General features: G+C 38.5%; 2 protein-coding genes across 3 annotated transcripts in view; one reads left to right on the forward strand and one right to left on the reverse strand.

Moving 5' to 3' along the window:
• PLGRKT (plasminogen receptor with a C-terminal lysine) overlaps positions 1–19,697 on the reverse strand; it is a 258,459-nt gene that overhangs the window by 69,630 nt on the left and 169,132 nt on the right. The window lies entirely within an intron of this gene.
• On the forward strand, positions 478–18,696 carry CD274 (CD274 molecule). Of its 2 annotated transcripts, XM_003273826.4 has the most exons (7): positions 478–529; positions 5,960–6,025; positions 6,968–7,309; positions 13,067–13,354; positions 15,730–15,837; positions 17,001–17,060; positions 18,059–18,696. In XM_003273826.4, exons 2-7 carry the CDS (start codon positions 5,974–5,976, stop codon positions 18,079–18,081), a joined length of 873 nt encoding a protein of 290 aa, XP_003273874.2. In that variant the 5' UTR covers positions 478–529; positions 5,960–5,973; the 3' UTR covers positions 18,082–18,696. The 2 variants fall into 2 exon arrangements, with proteins under 2 accessions (XP_003273874.2, XP_012356196.2); XM_012500742.2 differs by lacking the exons at positions 17,001–17,060; positions 18,059–18,696 and having other exon boundaries at positions 13,067–13,201; positions 13,308–13,354; positions 15,730–16,582.

Raw genomic sequence — 19,697 nt, forward strand, 5'->3', positions numbered from 1 at the left:
ATGTTGTAGAGTTATATCAAGTTATGTCAAGATGTTCAGTCACCTTGAAGAGGCTTTTATCAGAAAGGGGAAACCTTTCTGATAAAGGTTAAGGGGTAACCTTAAGCTGTTACCCCTCTGAAGGTAAAATCAAGGTGCGTTCAGATGTTGGCTTGTTGTAAATTTATTTTTATATTAATAACATACTAAATGTGGATTTGTTTTAATCTTCGAAACTCTTCCCGGTGAAAAACTCATTTACAAGAAAACTGGACTGACATGTTTCACTTTCTGTTTCATTTCAATACATAGCTTTATTCCTAGGACACCAACACCGGTGGCTACCCAAGCTGAAAGCTTCCACCGATTTCGACGAAGGTCGGGAAAGTCCAATACCCGGCAAACTGGATTTGCTGCCTTGGGCAGAGGTGGGCGGGACCCCGCCTCTGGGGGCCTGGCCCAACGTTGAGCAGCTGGCGCGCCCCGCGCAGCCCCAGTCCTGCGCAGCTTCCCCAGACTCCGCACCAGCCGCGCTTCTCTCCGCCTGCAGGTAGGGAGCGTTGTTCCTCCGCGGGTGCCCGCGGCCCAGCATCTCTGGCTAGCTCGCTGGGCACTTTAGGACGGAGGGTCTCTACACCCTTTCTTTGGGATGGAGAGAGGAGAAGGGAAAGGGAACGCGATGGTCTAGGGGCAGAAGAGCCAATTACCTGTTGGGGTTAATAAGAACAGGCAATGCATCTGGCCTTCCTCCAGGCGCGATTCAGTTTTGCTCTAAAAATAATTTATACCTCTAAAAATAAATAAGGTAGGTAGTATAGGATAGGTAGTCATTTTTATGCGACTGTGTGTTCAGAATATAGCTCTGATGCTAGGCTGGAGGTCTGGACACGGGTCCTAGCCCACCGTCAGCGGCTTGCTAGTAATAGGACTTGTGTAAGTTATCCCAGCTGCAGCATCTAAGTAAGTCTCTTCCTGCGCTAAGCAGGTCCAAGACCCCTGAACGGAATTTATTTGCTCTGTTCATTCTGAGAACCCAAAGGAGTCCTAAAAGAGGAATGGAGGAGCCTAAGAATAACAATAGTATAATAAAACATTTCTTAGACACATTGACCTTGGCCTGTGTCAAAGTTCAGTCTGGGTTTGTCTTATAACACAAGGAGTAAAAGTACCATTGTTCTACCTCTCTTTTTAATACTTGAAAAAAATTTACTGTGGATGCTTTTCTATGAATTAAATAACCTTCTAAAAAATGTTTTCATTGCTGCATTCGATTAGGTTGGGTAACTAAATGAAATTAATTCCTCACTGTTGGGTATAAAGGTTATTTACAGTAGTTCTGTCTTAGCCATTCACTGAACATCAATGCATATATATCTCTGGAATATTGCTGATTGTTTCCTTCAAGTAAACTTAGAAGTGTAACTACTTAGTCAAAGAGCCTGAATATTTTAAAGGCCTTTTGAAGAAAACTGAAAATGCTTTCCAGAAAGGATGTGTCAGTTGACAATGATGGTCGTCAACAGTATTTAAGGAGAACTATGATACTCTGAAGAAAAACTTAGCCTTTCTCAGTAGAAGCAGGTAGGCAGAGGCCACATGACAGCAGTTAGAGTGTGGTCTTCAAGGAAGTCACAGAAATACTGTAGGGAATTGAAACCCCACGTGGAAAATGTATAAGAGTGTCTCAGTGTGACTGAGAAGGAGGTTGGGCATGGGGTTTCATCGAGTTTAATAAAGTTTGGTCACTTAGTAGAGGTTTAATAAATCAACTCTCTTAATCTTTGATCCTACTTAAGAATTTTTTTTTTTTTTTTTTTTTTGTAGAGATAGGCTCTTGTTATGTTGCCCAGGCTGTTCTCGAACTCCTAGCCTCAGGCGATCCTTCCTCCTCAGGCTCCAGAAGTCCTGGGATTACTGGCGGGAGCCACCATGCAGGCCTCTTGCTCCTACTTTTGAGAAAGGAAGTTTAACCGTTTTTTTTGGTTGCCTTTTTTTTTTTTTTTCTTGAGACAGAGTCTCACTCTGTTGCCCAGGCTGGAGTGCAGTGGTGCAATCTCAGCTCACTGCAACCTCTGCCTCCTGGGTTCAAGTGATTCCCCTGCCTCAGCCTCCCGAGTAGCAAGGACTACAGGCACCTGCCACCATGCTCGGCTAATTTTTGTATTTTTAGTAGAAATGGGGTTTCACCATATTGGCCAGGCTGATCTCGAACTCCTGACCTCAGGTGATCCACCTGCCTCGGCCTCCCAAAGTGCTGGGATTACAGGCGTGAGCCACTGCTTCTGGCCGCTTAACTTTTTCTCTATCTCTTCCTCCTACCCATCCTACCCTTGGAAGATAGAGAAGTAGTATTAGTTCCATAGTGTTATACTGGGCTTCCCCCAGGGACAAACCCACTTCCCCAACCTGAATGAGCCATCACTTCTTCCCCAGTTTACATTTCATTGCTCTTTAAATGTCCCCATTCGGATATGGGAATTCACACTTGGTCATAATTCTTACCTGAAGAAGATGTCAGTCTTCTTCTCTTAGACCAACTGCCCTGATACGAAGTTTAGAGGTTAAAGAACATGTGTCTATTTACATGATCTTTGTATTCTGCCTTTTCGTCCCTCGCTAATGACAGCTGCACCCCAAGGAAATGCAGCTGTGGAGGAGAGGGTTTGATGAGAAATTAAGTAAATATTGGATCTAATCCATCACCCTCCAGGAAACCTTTATTACTCCTAAAAATTTCAACCAAATTCATTAAAGGACAAGAACTCCACCAGAGTAGGCCATAAACATTGGCAAAATTAATTGTAATTCATGACTGGATTTAATGTCCCTTTGTTTTATTCCCATATGGTTATAATGCTTTGCTTGGAATTAGGGGTATTTTAAGTTTTCTTCTGCCTAGTAAGTGAATTTGTGTTTATAATACAATAATTATAAAATATCACATTAATATTTTATAACTGTACAGTTAACTCTGGCCCAAGGAAAAGATAGTCCGATAGATGCTGCAGCCCCATTTTAGCAAACTTTGTGACCTCACAGGCCTGAATGCCATCGCTATTCCACATCCACAGGATAGACGGAAAGGAGAGAAATAAAAAATATGTACCTAACCCTGGCAAGAGGATGATGACTCATGTTATTTCACTTAACTTTTTTATCTTTTAACATGAAGGGCTCATGTAGGCTGATAAGAAACCAGTGACATAAACAGACCAAAAAATGATCAGATCTTTCAAATTAGCAAAAAAAAAATATTTTTTAAACAATGGGTGAAAATACAGTGTAACAGTACCAATTATCAACACGTGTCGAGAACCAGAAAAATGTTCTTTTTCTTTGATCAGCAACACTATTTGGGGAAATCTATCCTCAGGGCCTAGCCTAGGGCCTGGCACACAGTAGGCACTCAACAAATATTTGCTGAACACACAAATACTTATGATATTTTAAAAATTGGCAACAATCTGATACCTAACAATAGAGGAATTAAATATTATGGAACTGTTAAATAAGATGCTTATGAATACCATGCAGTAAGATGGGCAATATTTATGTCATAAGCTTAAATGAAACAAACGGGTATTAAATGTATGATAAGGTTATAAATTACTTTTTAAAAGATTACAGGGAAAAAGATTGAAATGTTTTTTGCTCACAGTGGTGACAAGGTGTCTCAGCCTTGGCACTGTTGACATTTTAGGCTGTATGTCTTTGCCGTGGGAGGCTGGCCCGTGCACTGCAGGGTATTTGGCAGCACTCTTGCCCTCTGCCCCTAGATAGCAGTAGCAATCCTCCCTCAACCAGCCCAATTTTGACAACCAAAAATGTTTCCAGGCATCACCAGATGCTCTCTGGGTGAGAGTGATGAAACAGTAGGGGATTTTCCCCTTCTTTTCTTATTTTCCGTAATTTCATTCTATTACTTTACTAATAAAGAAAAAAATATAAAAAATAAACTAATGTTATCATTCGACTTCAGTTTGGATGTTTGGACTCCATTTTAGGGTTCTTTCCATTTTATCACTTGGTCTGCTAAACATTCTACGGTTTGGCAAGGTGAAGTGATTCATGAAATTTTGTTTTTATTTTTTCCTGATACTAAAAGTAAAACATTCATTCACTTGAAAATTTGGACACAGAACACCAAAAAAAAAATCCATAATCTCATCTCTCTTTTTCTGTCTTTTCCTTCCTTTTTTCCATTTAAAAACAATAAAGAGTGAAAACCTACCTGTTCTCCCTCTAATTTAATTCCTAAATATAATCACTGTCAATATCTTGGACATTTCCTGTGTCTAAACACACACACACACTTTTTTTTTCAGCAAAAGTGGATTTCTGCTACATGTAGTGTTCTGCAACTTACTTCCTATGTGTTTACAAAATCAGTACATTTACATATGCTGAATTCAGTCCTTAATGGTATTATATTTTGTGAATACACTAAAATTTATTTAACCACTTAGACAATCTAGGATATTCTCAGTTTGCTGTTATGAGCAATGCTCTTCCTTTACATATACATATATATATATGTCTGTGTATTTTTGTTTTAGTAGGATAGATTTCTAGGAGAGGGTGAAAGGTCATATGACATCCGCATTTGTGATTGTAATAGGAAGTATCAAAGTGCCCCCTAAAAAAAAAATTCCTCCCATTAGTGGGTAAGAAAGCCTATTTGTTCATATATTCACAAACACTAAATATTAGAAATATTTACAATTGTGGTCAAGCTAATAAGTGAAAATGGTATTTCATATCCTATATTTTTTATTGTGAGATTGAACATCTTTCCTATGTTTACATGTCACCTGTATTTCTTATTCTTTCAACTATATGTTATGACCTTTCACTTATTTTCCTCATGGGTTATGTGTAGTTTGTGTAGTTGTCTTATTTATTGTTAGGAGCTATTTATATATTAGGAACATTAATCTCCTATCTTATATGTATGTGGCATTGATTAGTTGATCATTTGTGAGTTCATGTCTGTATACAAAGATTGGAGAGGCACTAAGAGGGAAAACTTACCTCTTTCTTATCAAAGTTTGTATATATAACAGAAGAGGGAGAAAATATTAATAAATGCACAGATTGGCTGAAATAGAGTATAAATCTTTTACTTCTCTACTTCAACATAAACTGCAAAAGGACAGTGACTTTTCTTTCGTGCTGACTTCCGTATTCCCCATGCTTAACATAGTGCCTAGCACAGAAGAGGTGCTCAATCAGTGTTTGCTAAATGAAATAATTGGTAACATTTCAAGCAGGATGACTAAATGAAGAATATAATCTAGGCAGATACTCTGGAAGAGTGGCTGTGAGTCACTCGTATCTTAGTATGAATTAGTCAAATCCAACTCTCTCCCCTTCCCACTCCCCACTGTTAGTAGAAGAATCTGTTTATTGAGAGAATAGATTTATAATTTAGAATAAGCGAGAGGGGCAGAAGAGGAGATTTTGAAGGATGGCACCTGAAGGAGGACTAGCATGGCTGAGACAGTGAAGTTGAAGTCTTGAATAGCTAAAGGGTAAGATGAAAGTATTTAGCTGTGGGGGAAAAAGCATTGACAGGTTGGAAAAGTAAAAGTCAGATTCTCCTTGCTTTGAAATTTTGTACAGGGCAGATTCTACTAGGTATGTTACAATGCAGAAAAAACACGAAATAATTGAGAGGAATTTGGTGCAATATTATCTTCTTGGCTTCTTTTGAGTGGGCAGAATTTTTTCAGGGCCTGTAACTATAATAAATTTGAAACTTCTCATCTTTTAGTAACTTTTTTCACTTAAGTTTATGTGGTGTGGGCAATGGAATGATGATATTGAACTTCCAATTCCCTGTTGGGTTTCCACAATTACAAGTCACTCATGACTGGTTATTAGAAGACTATTTCAGTTAGAGCCACCAAGTCCCATATTGTCATATTGTATGTTTAATTATTAAGTAAAGCAGTCTTCTTTTTGTGTTTTCCATAATTAGGGCATTCCAGAAAGATGAGGATATTTGCTGTCTTTATATTCATGACCTACTGGCATTTGCTGAATGGTAAGACACCAAATCCTTCCATTAGGTTCTATATTTTAAATATTTTAACCATGAGTTTAAAACTAAAATGATAATTTAAAATGCATGCAATTTTCCTATAGAGAGAACATTCTATTCTTTCTTCTACTTTACACAATGACAAAGTCTTCCTTCCACTTTACACAATGACAAAGTCTTCCTCCTACTTTACACAATGATAAAGTTACCTGTGTCATTGTGTAAAAATATAGAGAATATAGACAAATTGAAAGACACAAAATAATCTATTACCCATTTCCCAGGGTTAACTACTGAAAATATCTGGGGAAATGGCCTGTATGTATACATTTATTTGTTTGCTTTCAACAAGGCCAAGATCTTTCGATCTTTCAATCTTGGTTGCTCTGTGACATGCCTTTCTTGATGAGGATACTCTAAGGAAGAATTGTAGGATACATGGGAAATGTCAGGGTAACACAGTACTGGCATCACCATGCGGTCTTTCCTGAACTCCATACCAATGTACTTCTTGCCAGAAAACTGATCAAAAATTTAGGGAAGTAAAAAGAGATGACTGTTAGAATCTACCATTCCGTCTATGTAGGAAGCAAACAGGTGTCCTGTCAAAGGACATTCTGGGGATGTCTACATGAAACCAAGTCTCCTTGGTTGTAAGGACTCCATCTCCATATAATATTTATACAGTAATATATGTTTATAAATTGTGGGAGCAACTTGTTTAGCTAATTTTATTATTCTGCTATTGGGACACTGTGTCTCAGCATGAAATATAGTGTCCCAAAACATATTTCAAGCCCATTGGATAAAATATGTATTTAGCAAGTTCTTAAATATAATGATAACATAATCGACCAGATAAAGTGATTTACAAATGCTGTGCCAATTTTGTAAATGTTTCGAGGAATTTTGCCTTTTCTGAAGATTGTCCTTCTTTATTTTTAGCATTTACTGTCACGGTTCCCAAGGACCTATATGTGGTAGAGTATGGCAGCAATATGACAATTGAATGCAAATTCCCAGTAGAAAAACAATTAGACCTGGCTGCACTAATTGTCTATTGGGAAATGGAGGATAAGAATATTATTCAATTTGTGCATGGAGAGGAAGACCTGAAGGTTCAGCATAGTAGCTACAGACAGAGGGCCCGGCTGTTGAAGGACCAGCTCTCCCTGGGAAATGCTGCACTTCAGATCACAGATGTGAAATTGCAGGATGCAGGGGTTTACCGCTGCATGATCAGCTATGGTGGTGCCGACTACAAGCGGATTACTGTGAAAGTCAATGGTAAGAATTATTATAGATGAGAGGCCTGATCTTTATTGAAAACATATTCCAAGTGTTGAAGACTTTTCATTCTTGTAAGTCCATACTCATTTTCAAACAGAACAGCATAGTCTGTTCATTCATTCATTCAATTCATGAATTCATTCACATAATTATCCAATTAGCATTTCCTGAGCACCTATTTGATAGTCACTGGAAATCCAGAGACAAACAACACAGAGCCATGTTCTACAGTATGTACAGTTTTCCAAAAATAATTCCTAGTCTTTACTTTTTTATTATACATGGAATACATATACTTGCAAATAATTCAGATACTATGGAAGAGATCAAATGAATTGCAAAAGTGTCCCTCCTCCCTTCACCACTATCTCCCATGGCATGCAGAGAGAGTAACCATTATTTGTGTGTCCTTCCAGAAATTTTTTTATTCAACTACTGTTTTTTTATTTTATTAGGTCTGTCAGTTTTCCTTTTTTGAGCCTCTCTATATCAAATGCAAATAAATATATTCAGAACAAGCCCCACTGTAAGGTTCACATTAAAAAAGACTTGAAGTGACCCTGTGAAGACAAAAAATAATCATATTAAGTGTAAAAGAACCTATTCTTCCAGTACAGTATAAGCTATACTTACTGGGCATATATTCATCTTGAAAATCTATACTGATGTTGTCTTGGAGAATTGAAGAGGAACTAGGGGTGTCAATTCCTCAGTATTGATCCACGGTTATGTTATCAGGTCACTTGAGTTCAAAGTTTTGTGTTGGCACTAGCTAAGTAAAGGAAAGAAAACACCTCTGCTTTCATTGTTGAGTTTCATAGAATTGAGAGCTGAAAGGATCCCAGGCAGGAGCAGCTAATCCAAACTCCCACAAAGAACAAAAATCCCCCAGAGGATCTTCTGTTCATATATTTCCTGCAATGGCATCCCTGTCATATCCCACAGTGGCATCCCTGCCATTTGGACTACCTTTCCATACCCTGTTGAAATTACTCCCTAATAGTAAGCTGAAATCTGCCCCTCTAGTTGTAGTTTTGGGATTATTTCATTTACATGATGACCTTTTAATATTTGACTAGAATTAAATCATCTCCCCTTGGTCTTTCCATTCCTGGGCTAACTACCATCAATCTGAGGGCTAACAATACAAGTAGTAAAAGTTTACATTTGTCACTGATCACTGATCAATTATTAATCAGTGATGACTGATAACTATAAACTCAAAAACAAAATCATGTGGGGATTAAGAGAAATATATCAGTTTTATGTTGTATTTCTGGTCCCTGATTCTGGCTCAGGTAATGCCACTATTGTCAAGAAGATATCACTTGTAAAGTAGATTTAATTTTCATTATATTTTACCATATGCTTCTCCATTCATGACATCTCTTGAGATGTTGTGGTTTATACTTTCAGTTTTTCTCCAGTCCATCAGCAAATATCAGGCATCTACTGTGTTCCAAGATATTAAAGAAATCACCATGACTTAGCCTCATCAACAGCATTGCTAGACCTGGGATGGAAAGGAAGAGTATAATCCTGGCAGTCAGGAAGAAGGCAGCATAAAGTATAAGTTTCTGCTTCCAAAGAAGGTCTCCTATCAGCCTGTAGGGAGTGTGTAGGGAAGGGACAGCTGTCCTTGTAGTAGGGGAGGGTTTTATTCAGGTCATCTGGGCTCCATAATATCCCTTGTCTATCTGCAGTCTCCTTTGCCGTGGATCAACACAATAGGAAATCTTCCGGCACTGATGGTTTTTCCAAGGGGGAGTTCTTCATGGAGCAAAGCAAATGACCAGCCAGGTTTGAGGACCTGATTTGTTTGACAGTTCCATTTTGTATTGTAAATTACTTAATTTGCATTCTAGTCCCAATCCACCTTGTCATTTGCATACAGTGGTTTTGGGATTGAGTTCAGCTATACCAAGAGTCTGAACCTTCTGCACTTAGAACAAGGCAACCACCAAGCTTCACTTGCACTGAGGCCGTGTCTCCAATGGAAATGAGGTAGCTGGCTTGCAGGAGCTTTCCAACTCAGGGAAGTAGAACTCCTGAGTCACCTCCATATGCAAATGATTTCACAGTAATGCTGTTGAACTTCACTTCCCATCACAGCAAATGTGTGGTAACATAGCTTCCCCACAGGAGTTTACTCACCATGGGATTTTAAAGGTGAAACATTTCAAAACTGAAATTTGAAAGAATTCAGTTTTGGATTCACTCAATTATCATCACTTTGGGTGTTGTTGCACCTATCATGTTTGTGAGTTTAAATGCCGGATTCTCAGGCCTCTAACTTTCAATTAAAAGTGTCTTTTTTTTTTTTTTTTTTTTTTTTTTTTTTTTTTTTTTTGAGACGGAGCCTCGCTCTGTCGCCCAGGCTGGAGTGCAGTGGCGCAATCTCGGCTCACTGCAAGCTCCACCTCCCGGGTTCACGCCATTCTCCTGCCTCAGCCTCTCCGAGTAGCTGGGACTACAGGCGCCCGCCACCGCGCCCGGCTAATTTTTTGTATTTTTAGTAGAGACGGGGTTTCACGGTTGTCTCGATCTCCTGACCTCGTGATCCGCCCGCCTCGGCCTCCCAAAGTGCTGGGATTACAAGCGTGAGCCACCGCGCCCGGCCAAAAGTGTTTTTCTTTAATCGCTGAACCTAGCAGCAGGGAAAACGAAATGTTCATTCAGACTTTCAGGACCTTCAATGAGATTAGGCAGCTGAAAGATCAAAGTGTTGCATAGTTGTCCCGATAAAGCTATTTGGATCGTATGGACCAGATCAACTGCTGTCATTCCCCACCAACCCCATCTCTCCCCAAAATTCCCAGCCCTGTTTAAGTGTTCTCTGTAGCATTTATCTCTATCTAGTATATTGTGTAGCATATCATATCATACTTTTCTATTTTGCTTATTTTCTTTCTCATCCTAGAATATAAACTCCACAAGCACAAAGATTTGGGCCTGTTTTATAATATTGTTGTATCCCCAGGGCTTGATGTACAGCAGAGTGGTGGTACGACAAGAGCACACAAAAAATATTTGTTGAGTCAATGAATGAATGACTTCCTCAAATAAGATCAGCCTAAAATTTTGGAAAGATGAACAGATTTGGATATGTGAAAATTGATTTCCAAGACTGTTCATCAGGAACTGTTAGCACCTTCTAAAGGGTACACTGAAGCAGCAGCAGTAAAACGTGGAAGAGGAACAGCTCTGCTGCTACTACTATCGAGTACTACTAAATTAGCACTTGCTTATTCTGTGTGCTAGGCCCTGTACTGAACACTCTGCCTAAATTAGTTCATTTCCTCCTGGAAATGACTCTAGGGGGTAGGTGTTTCATCATGTAAGATGAGTATTTTTCACATTTTACTGTGTCTGAAATCTGAGTGTGTCTTTCAGTGATGGAATCTTTGATTCCATGATAGTGGTATTATTCCCATCCAAAGAAATTAAGTAATTTGCCCAAATTCACCCAGCCTAGTAAATGATAAAGCTAGTTCTAAATCCAAGCAGATTAGCTCTGAAGCCTGGGCCCTTAATAGCCACTTTTTATTGCCTATATTTGTGCCTCTGGTGTATATATCAAGTTATATTTTGACTTCAAAACTATCATGAGCTTTTCTTGGTTTTGATTGTCCAACATTAGTATAGTGTTCTAGATCAAGTAAACCAGGGGTCTGCAAAAAAGTTTGATTACTCACCTCATCTGTAAAACATTTTAAACTTGTGTGTTTGTGTATGCATATTTGAGTGTAATTATAAAACATTTACTTTCTATTAATATATAGGTTGTACCATAAGAAATTGCCATTTTTGAAGAGCAAAAAAGGGTTGAATATTACCAGTTCCATCTGGTTCAACCTAATAGACATTTGTACAAAAATAGACATTTTAAGAGGATGAAATAAAAATTTAATAAATAATATTTTCAATTTTTACTAATTGTGATGCTTCACTATCATTAGCTAATATGTCAAGGCATAATATACCTTAGGGTGAAAATTATCATTAACAAAGGTGGATGGTGTCAATAATCTTGAGGTTTGTGTTTTTTTATATAATACTGTGAGGTCTGATTAAGTACTTATTGTTTACCACCTCATACAGTGGCTGATAAAAGTGTCACTTCTGCTGTTTCCTCTGGGTTGTGCTTGAATTGTTAGTATTATCTTCAATCCTCAGTTTCTTTGTGGGAAACTTTTTAATTAGTTGTTAAATTTTGTAAGATGGTCAGTTTAGTCAAAATTAGATAAGAGAATGTGAAAATCCATAACTACTCCAAAGCAACCCACGCATAAGAACGATTATTTTTGTGTTTTGAAATCATAATTTTATTGATTTCGAGTGTTTCCACTAGTAGTGGTTTCATTGATATAGGAGTACCAAAACATCACTCATTATTTATTTCAGTTTCGTTTGATCCTAGCTGTTCTGTGTTAACTCTCTGTGAAGAAACTACCTCACAAATCTATTGCTGTCCTTGGTAAAGGAATGGATAGTTAAGGCTCTAGATCATTAGTGGTTACACTGTAGTATTAGGAGTAAAAAAAAGATTATACCAACAAAATAAGAACATGTTAATGTACTTGTAATGAATAAACATGAATAAACCTCTTATGCTATATAGATGCACTAAACAATCTACTAGAATTGTCAGCAAACTACGTATCTTAATCCTAAAAGGGTCCCAAACCAATGATCTAAAATTGAATCAAACTTTCTTCCTTGAGCATAATTAGTTAAATGATTTATTAAAATAGCCAGCATTTAAAAGCTTAAAACATAAGTATTATAGTGTGGTATCCTAGATAGCATCCCAGAACAGAAAAAGGATATTAGGGAAAAACTGGAGGAATGGAATAAATTATGCAGTTTAGTTATTAATAATGTACTAATGTCTTTAGTTATGACGATTGTACCACGGTAATGTAAGACACTAACAATAGCGGAAACTGGGTAAGTAGTATACAGTAACTCTATACTATCTTTGCAACTTTTTTGTAAATTTAAAACTTCTAAAATAAAGAACAAACTTAAACATTAAAAAGTATCATCAGGAACATGTATCACTGTTGACAGATGAAATACTATGTATTTTCATATCTAATTTCTGATCATTGACTTCAAACAAAAAAGTGAATGACACATCAAAATCAGGTTTTCTGTTTACTAAATCAAGTCTAAGAAAAGAAAGCATACCAGCTGGAGAGATTCATATTTATAAAGACAGATTTATAACAACAAAAATAAAATATACAAGAATAAATTTAAGAAGAAATGGGGCCCTATGTCAAAAGTATAGCACTTTACTGAGAAACATATGAAAACCTGAATAAATGGAGAGGGATATTTTGTATTTGAATAGAAAGCCTGCTGGTTTAAAGATAATTCTCTTTAAATTATTTTTTTGTAGAAATTTAAGGGGTACAAGAGCAGTTTTGTCACATGGATATATTACATAGTGGTGAAGTCTGGGGTTTTCGTGTAAATTAATCTTTACATTTTGTTTGAGCCCAATAAATGTACCAACATGATTTTTATAGCAAGATAGTCATTCCTATTGACCCAAACTTGTCCCAACTTTGAACTGAATTGAGGCAGAGCTAGCAGGTGCTCCCCACGGCTGAGGCATCTGAACATTAAGCGTATCCCTCTGAGAACCAGCCTGCATTGATACTCTTTCTAATGTGGACAGCATCAAGCTATGCACGTAGTTCTGTGCTCAGCAAAAGCCCTGACTTCTTTTTGTTTATGTCCTAGCCCCATACAACAAAATCAACCAAAGAATTTTGGTTGTGGATCCAGTCACCTCTGAACATGAACTAACATGTCAGGCTGAGGGCTACCCCAAGGCCGAAGTCATCTGGACAAGCAGTGACCATCAAGTCCTGAGTGGTAAGACCACCACCACCAATTCCAAGAGAGAGGAGAAGCTTTTCAATGTGACCAGCACACTGAGAATCAACACAACAACTAATGAGATTTTCTACTGCACTTTTAGGAGATCAGATCCTGAGGAAAACCAAACAGCTGAATTGGTCATCCCAGGTAATATTCTGAATGTGTCCATTAAAATATGTCTAACACTGTCCCCTAGCACCTAGCATGATGTCTGCCTATCATAGTCCTTCAGTGATTGTTGAATAAATGAATGAATGAATAACACTATATTTACAAAATGTATCCTAATTCCTCACCTCCATTCATCCAAACCATATTGTTACTTAATAAACATTCAGCAGATATTTATGGAATATACCTTTTTTTCCATGCATTGTAGTACTCATTGGATACACATAGAATAATAAGACTCAGTTCACACTCTTCAGGAAACAGATAAAAAAACAAAGAAACAAACAAAAAACAGGCAATCCAACACCATGCGGGAAATGCTTTCATAGCCGGGAAACCTGGGGGAATACCTGAGAGGAATACTCAATTCAGGCCATGTTTCAGGAATCCAAATCCTGGCACATTAGAGCTGCTTCCCTCTTTCCAGGGTGGCAGGAAATAAATGGAACGTATTTTTCTATCTTATACCAAACATGAGGGACACTTTTTCCCCTGTGCCTCTCCCAAGATAGTCTACAGTATTTCAACTCTAGCAGTCTGCTTAGTGCACAGAACTTGAGGCTGTGTGTCCCTGGGCAAATTACTAGACTTCTCTGTGCTTCACTTTCCCTGTAGGATTATAACCTACTGAGCAAGGTTGTTGTAGGGGTCAAATTAGCAACAGTGTATGAAAATGATTTGAGACCATTGTCTGCACAAATTCAACTATTTTTTTTTTATCTCACTACTCTACAGAAGTAGGTAGGGTGGGAGATAGAGTCTGATGAGAGGCTCAGAATATGAAAGAAAGTGAGGTGAGTGAGCACGATATTTAATATAAACACAAAGATATGCTGAGAAGAGCTTCTCACTGCCCCCTCCCCCAATACATGTTGATAGGAAAATGCCGCGCACTTCAGCGAAAACAACTGAAAAATTAGATAGAAAAGTCAATCAATAGGAAAAGATAATCCAGGATGGTGTTGTGAACAGAAAGAGGGGGAAAAAAAGTTTAGAAAATGATGGGGATGCTCTTACTGGGGTATGAGTCCTCAGGTATTGAACTGACTTTCAGTAAAAGCTAGATTAGTGGGTTCCTGCCATTTAAAATCTGTTTTATGACAACTTACTTGTTGGGTGGCCTACAGTAACTCACTTAACTGCGCTGAGTCTGTTTCCTCATCTGTAAATTGGGGATTTTTTTTAAATACCTGGCATGCCTAACTCATAAAGTTGTTCTGAAACTGAAATAAAACTTATATGAACAGGCATTGTAAACTGTAAGTTATGGGAAAAGCTGGCTGTTGTTGTGTCTTTAAAGCTTCACCTGGGTAGTCAAAGATGGATCATGGGTCTCAGTGGAGAGCTGAGCCAGGCAGGAGCTGACTAAGGGTGAGAGGTGGGAGTTAGCAGCCTCTGAACATCTGTGTGCCATGGGACCCCCTTTCCTCCTGCATGGTACCCCAGACAAGGAGCCTAGTAAGAGATACTAATGGCTTATTGTCCAGAGATGTTCAAACTGCAGAGAAAGATAAGACAGCAAGCATTGGCCTCCAATCATGATGACAGATAGGAGGAGGTGGGAGCTCCTTAGCAGTGCTGGTTGGCCTTCCATGTTCTACTGTGGGCTGTTTCTGCCATGTACTGTAGGCTACTAGCTTCTATATTAAAGAATGCAAGAGGGGCCAGGAGCGGAGGCTCATGCCTGTAATGTCAGCACTTTGGGAGGCAGAGGTGGGCAGATCACTTGAGGTCCAGAGTTTGTGACCAGCCTGGCCAACATGGTGAAACTCTGCCTCTACTAAAAATATAAAAATTAGCCAGGTGTGGTGGCATGCACCTGTAATCCCAGCCACTCGGGAGGCTGAGGCACGAGAATTGCTTGAACCTGGGAGGTGGAAGTTGCAGTGAGCCAAGATTGCGCCACTGCACTCCACCGTGGGCAACAAGAAAGACTCTGCCTCAAAAAAAAAAAAGCAAGAGGAAGTGAAATAATCAAGGCCGCCATTTAATAGTGAGTAGCCACTCCATGTGGCACTGTGCTAAGCACATTATAAATATTAGCCTCACAAGAAACGTATTAGCATTTGTATTTTGTACACTGGTTAAGTGTCTTGCCCAAGACCTCAAAACTGGTTAAGGGCAGCAGAATTTAGCCCTAGCATCACCTTTTCAAAGCCTGGGCTTCTCACACTTCTCCATGCTCTTCCCATTTTAACAGAGATATCTCGCCATTCCAGCCACTCAAACTTTGGCATTTAAGAAAATTATCCTAAAGCTAAACTAAACTTCAAGGATGACTATTCTCCTGACCCCTTCCCATCAAAATTTTATCTTTAGTCAGTTTGTTTTTGTTTTGTTTTGTTTTTCAGAACTACCTCTGGCACATCCTCCAAATGAAAGGACTCACTTGGTAATTCTGGGAGCCATCTTAGTATTCCTTGGTGTAGCACTGACATTCATCTTCTGTTTAAGAAAAGGTAGTATTTCCTTAATTGCAGTGGTCTCCACTGGGGATGAGGAGGGGGTGAGAATTTGATCATGGCTGCAAGGAAACCCGACTTAACCTCTGCAAGGTGGTGCAAAGGCATTCCCCTGTTCAACAGCAATTATATTGAAGCTGAGTGGGATCCCCGGGTGAAGATGAAGTGTAAGGGGTGAGGGGCAGAAGAATGGGTATGGATGGAGGTAGAAGATGCAGCGTCATACAGTTTTTTTCTATCATGAAAATAACCACAGACTTACAGAAGAGAAAGGGCTAAAATGCCTGTCATTTTCAGTTGCATTTTAGTCTTGCATTAGTTGCAACCAGTTGGTTTCTGAGTACCCTAAGTAATAAAAATAGTTCCGCTGTAGAACTGTAGTATTTTTACCATAGAGTATTTTGCAAAATTTTTGGTAGAGGATGTTAAATAATTTGCATGTGTTCATTTCTCCATTTACCTGTGGGAACAATTAAAATCCAGGAAAATGAATATATTCAAATAATTTCCTCCCATTTAAGATGATTCAGAGTAAATAATTCCTCCAATACTTAGAGAAGTATACCAAGAGATCCAGTGATGGTAGAGAGTTGTCTGATGTTAAATAGGGAAGTAGAATATGGAAGGGGATTCCAATAGTCGTTGAAAAATTCCCCATAACCCCTTACATGGGGGAAAGTCGTGTTAACTGAAAGAGTAGAGATAAGCTGTTTCCAAAAATTATATTCTTAACAGGACTGAGATAGCCAGAATATAAGGATCAAGTTTCAATGACAGTAAGATCCTGAGATGGAGTTGATTTGCACGAAGAAATAATTGTTGCCAGCTTGCATTTTGAATATTTCTCTGGAAAAAAAGATTAGTTGGCAGTAGAAGTGGATAGAAATCAATAGATATTAAAATACCTCAGAATTCGGTTCATCTCTGGGAAAAGATGAAAAATAAATGTGTATACTCCTCAAGAAAATCTAGGATCAAAAGCATGTGCCCTACACTATTGAATTAATTAACCTCAGAAGTTGGGACCTGTGGAATAAGGATGTCCACCAGACTTCCTAGGGATTACAAACGTTTCATAGAACTTGAAATTTAAACTTGGGTCACTGTATGGGATGTAGAGCTATGCTATATGGAAATAAAAATGATTTCTTTTCCTCAAGGGAGAATGATGGATGTGAAAAAATGTGGCAGCCGAGATACAAACTCAAAGAAGCAAAGTGGTAAGAATATCAGAAGGAATTGGGAAGTAAAAGGCAAAGGAAACAAAAAGCTAAAGCAATAACAAAGAGAAATCCATCAGTCATAATCTCCTCTCCTTTTAAAGAATGCTGGTTCCCCTTTGCCTCACAACTAATCCAAGAACTCCTCCACCATCTGAGGAGGTTTAGCAGCAGGGAAGGGGAAGGAGTCAGCTTCTCTTTGCTAATCTTCTGTTGCCCTGCACCCTAGCAGCTCCCTGCAGCAGGGGACAAGGATGACTTAGGTGGATGGATAATTAATTGATTCTAAAATCTTGTGTGTCAGTATTGTAATACTATGTTAACTGCGCCATGCATGGTATCTCATTTAATTCCCCACCCCTTGCTATTAACAAAAAGAGAGAGAGAGAAATACTAGAATTATCCTCATTTTACAGTAGAGAAAACAGAGGGTCAAGAAGATAATGTAAAGTGTCCAAGAACACACAGCTGATCACAAAAATCAAGCTTGGGGGCCATTAGCCTAACCACAGACCCTTACTCTTAACCCATCTGCTTCAATCCATTTTGCTACAAATGTTTACATTTATAAGCAGGGCAGAAAAGCCTCATCCAGTTTATTGAATTAAGAAGAAAGTTACATTAAGGTTTCTAATTTTTTTAATGTACTTAGAAACCAAACTTAACAATGAGCCCAAGTTTAAAGCAGTCTAATTAACTTGGACAAGCTCAGGCAAGTTTCATTCTGTGGCCCATATCATCATCTGTGTTGTAAAGCTAAGTAGCAAATGTTGCTTGGGTCATCCTGGGGGACAAGCCATCCCAATTTGCTCAGGACTGAGGTTTTTCAGGATATCATGTAAGGATAATTGGGTACAAATATAACCTGCTGCCTTCTCTCATTTCAAATTTATCATTTATCATATCAGCAACTACGAGTTATGTTTTTTATTAGATTTCTTGTTACTTTTTCCCCAGACTGCTCCCCATGGAATTAATATACTATTATCACTCTCCAGATACACAATTGGAGGAGACGTAATCCAGCATTGGAACTTCTGATCTTCAAGCAGGGATTCTCAACCTGTGGTTTGGGGGTTCATCAAGTCTGAGCATGACCAGAGGAATGAATGGGCCCGTGGGATGCAGGCAATGTAGGACTTAAAAGGCCTAAGCACTGAAAATGGAACCTGGAGAAAGCAGAGGAGGAGAATGAAGAAAGATGGAGTCAAACAGGGAGCCTGGAGGGAGACCTTGATACTTTCAAATGCCTGAGGGGCTCATCGACGCATGTGACAGGGAGAAAGGATACTTCCGAACAAGGAGCCTCCAAGCAAATCATCCATTGCTCGTCGTAGGAAAACGGGTTGAGAATCCCTAATCTGAGGGTCAGTTCCTGCAGAAGTGCCCTTTGCCTCCACTCAATGCCTCAATTTGTTTTCTGCATGACTGAGAGTCCTAGTGTTGGAACGGGACAGTATTTATGTATGAGTTTTTCCTATTTATTTTGAGTCTGTGAGGTCTTCTTGTCATGTGAATGTGGTTGTGAATGGTTTCTTTTGAAGATACATTGTAGTAGATGTTACAATTTTGTTGCCAAACTAAACTTGCTGCTTAATGATTTGCTCACATCTAGTAAAACATGGAGTATTTGTAAGGTGCTTGGTCTCCTCTATAACTACAAGTACACATTGGAAGCATAAAGATCAAACCGTTGGTTGCATAGGATGTCACCTTTATTTAACCCATTAATACTCTGGTTGACTTAATCTTATTCTCAGACCTCAAGTGTCTGTGCAGTATCTGTTCCATTTAAATATCAGCTTTACAACTGTGTGGTACCCTACACACATTATCTCATTTCATCGCTGTAACCACCCTGTTGTGATAACCACTATTATTTTACACATTGTACAGCTGAGGAAGCAAACAGATTAAGTAACTTGCCCAAACCAGTAAATAGCAGACCTCAGACTGCCACCCACTGTTCTTTTATAACACAATTTACAGCTATATTTTACTTTAAGCAAATCATTTATTCAAAAAACATTTATTAAGTGCCCTTGCAGTATCAATCACTGTGCCAGGCATTGAATCTACAGATGTGAGCAAGACAAAGTGCCTGTCCTCAAGGAGCTCATAGTATAATGAGGAGATTAATAAGAAAATGTATTATTACAATTTAGTCCAGTGTCCCCGTCGCATAAGGATGATGTGAGGAGAAAACCCGAACAGTGTTGCCAAGAGGAGGAAATAGGCCAATGTGGTCTGGGACAGTTGGATATACTTAAACATCTTAATAATCAAGTAATTTTCATTTACAAAGAGAGGTCGGTACTTAAAACAACCCTGAAAAATAACACTGGAATTCCTTTTCTAGCATTATATTTATTCCTGATTTGCCTTTGCCATATAATCTAATGCTTGTTTATATAGTGTCTGGTATTGTTTAACAGTTCTGTCTTTTCTATTTAAATGCCATTAAATTTTAAATTCATACCTTTCCATGATTCAGAATTCAAAAGATCCCATGAGAGATGGTTGGAAAATCTCCACTTCATCCTCCAAGCCATTCAAGTTTCCTTTCCAGAAGCAAATGCTACTGCCTTTTATTCATATGTTCTTCTAAAGATAGTCCACATTTGGAAATGTATGTTA

The sequence above is a fragment of the Nomascus leucogenys genome, chromosome 1a (assembly GCF_006542625.1).
Source record: "Nomascus leucogenys isolate Asia chromosome 1a, Asia_NLE_v1, whole genome shotgun sequence".
Taxonomy (NCBI): domain Eukaryota; kingdom Metazoa; phylum Chordata; class Mammalia; order Primates; family Hylobatidae; genus Nomascus; species Nomascus leucogenys.

Excerpts from the sequence above, each read along its gene's own strand:
- CD274 (XM_003273826.4), top strand. The coding sequence starts at position 5,974 with ATGAGGATATTTGCTGTCTTTATATTCATGACCTACTGGCATTTGCTG. Across the intron at positions 13,355-15,729 it reads AGCTGAATTGGTCATCCCAG|AACTACCTCTGGCACATCCT; the intron begins GTAATATTCTGA and ends TTTGTTTTTCAG. Across the intron at positions 15,838-17,000 it reads CATCTTCTGTTTAAGAAAAG|GGAGAATGATGGATGTGAAA; the intron begins GTAGTATTTCCT and ends CTTTTCCTCAAG.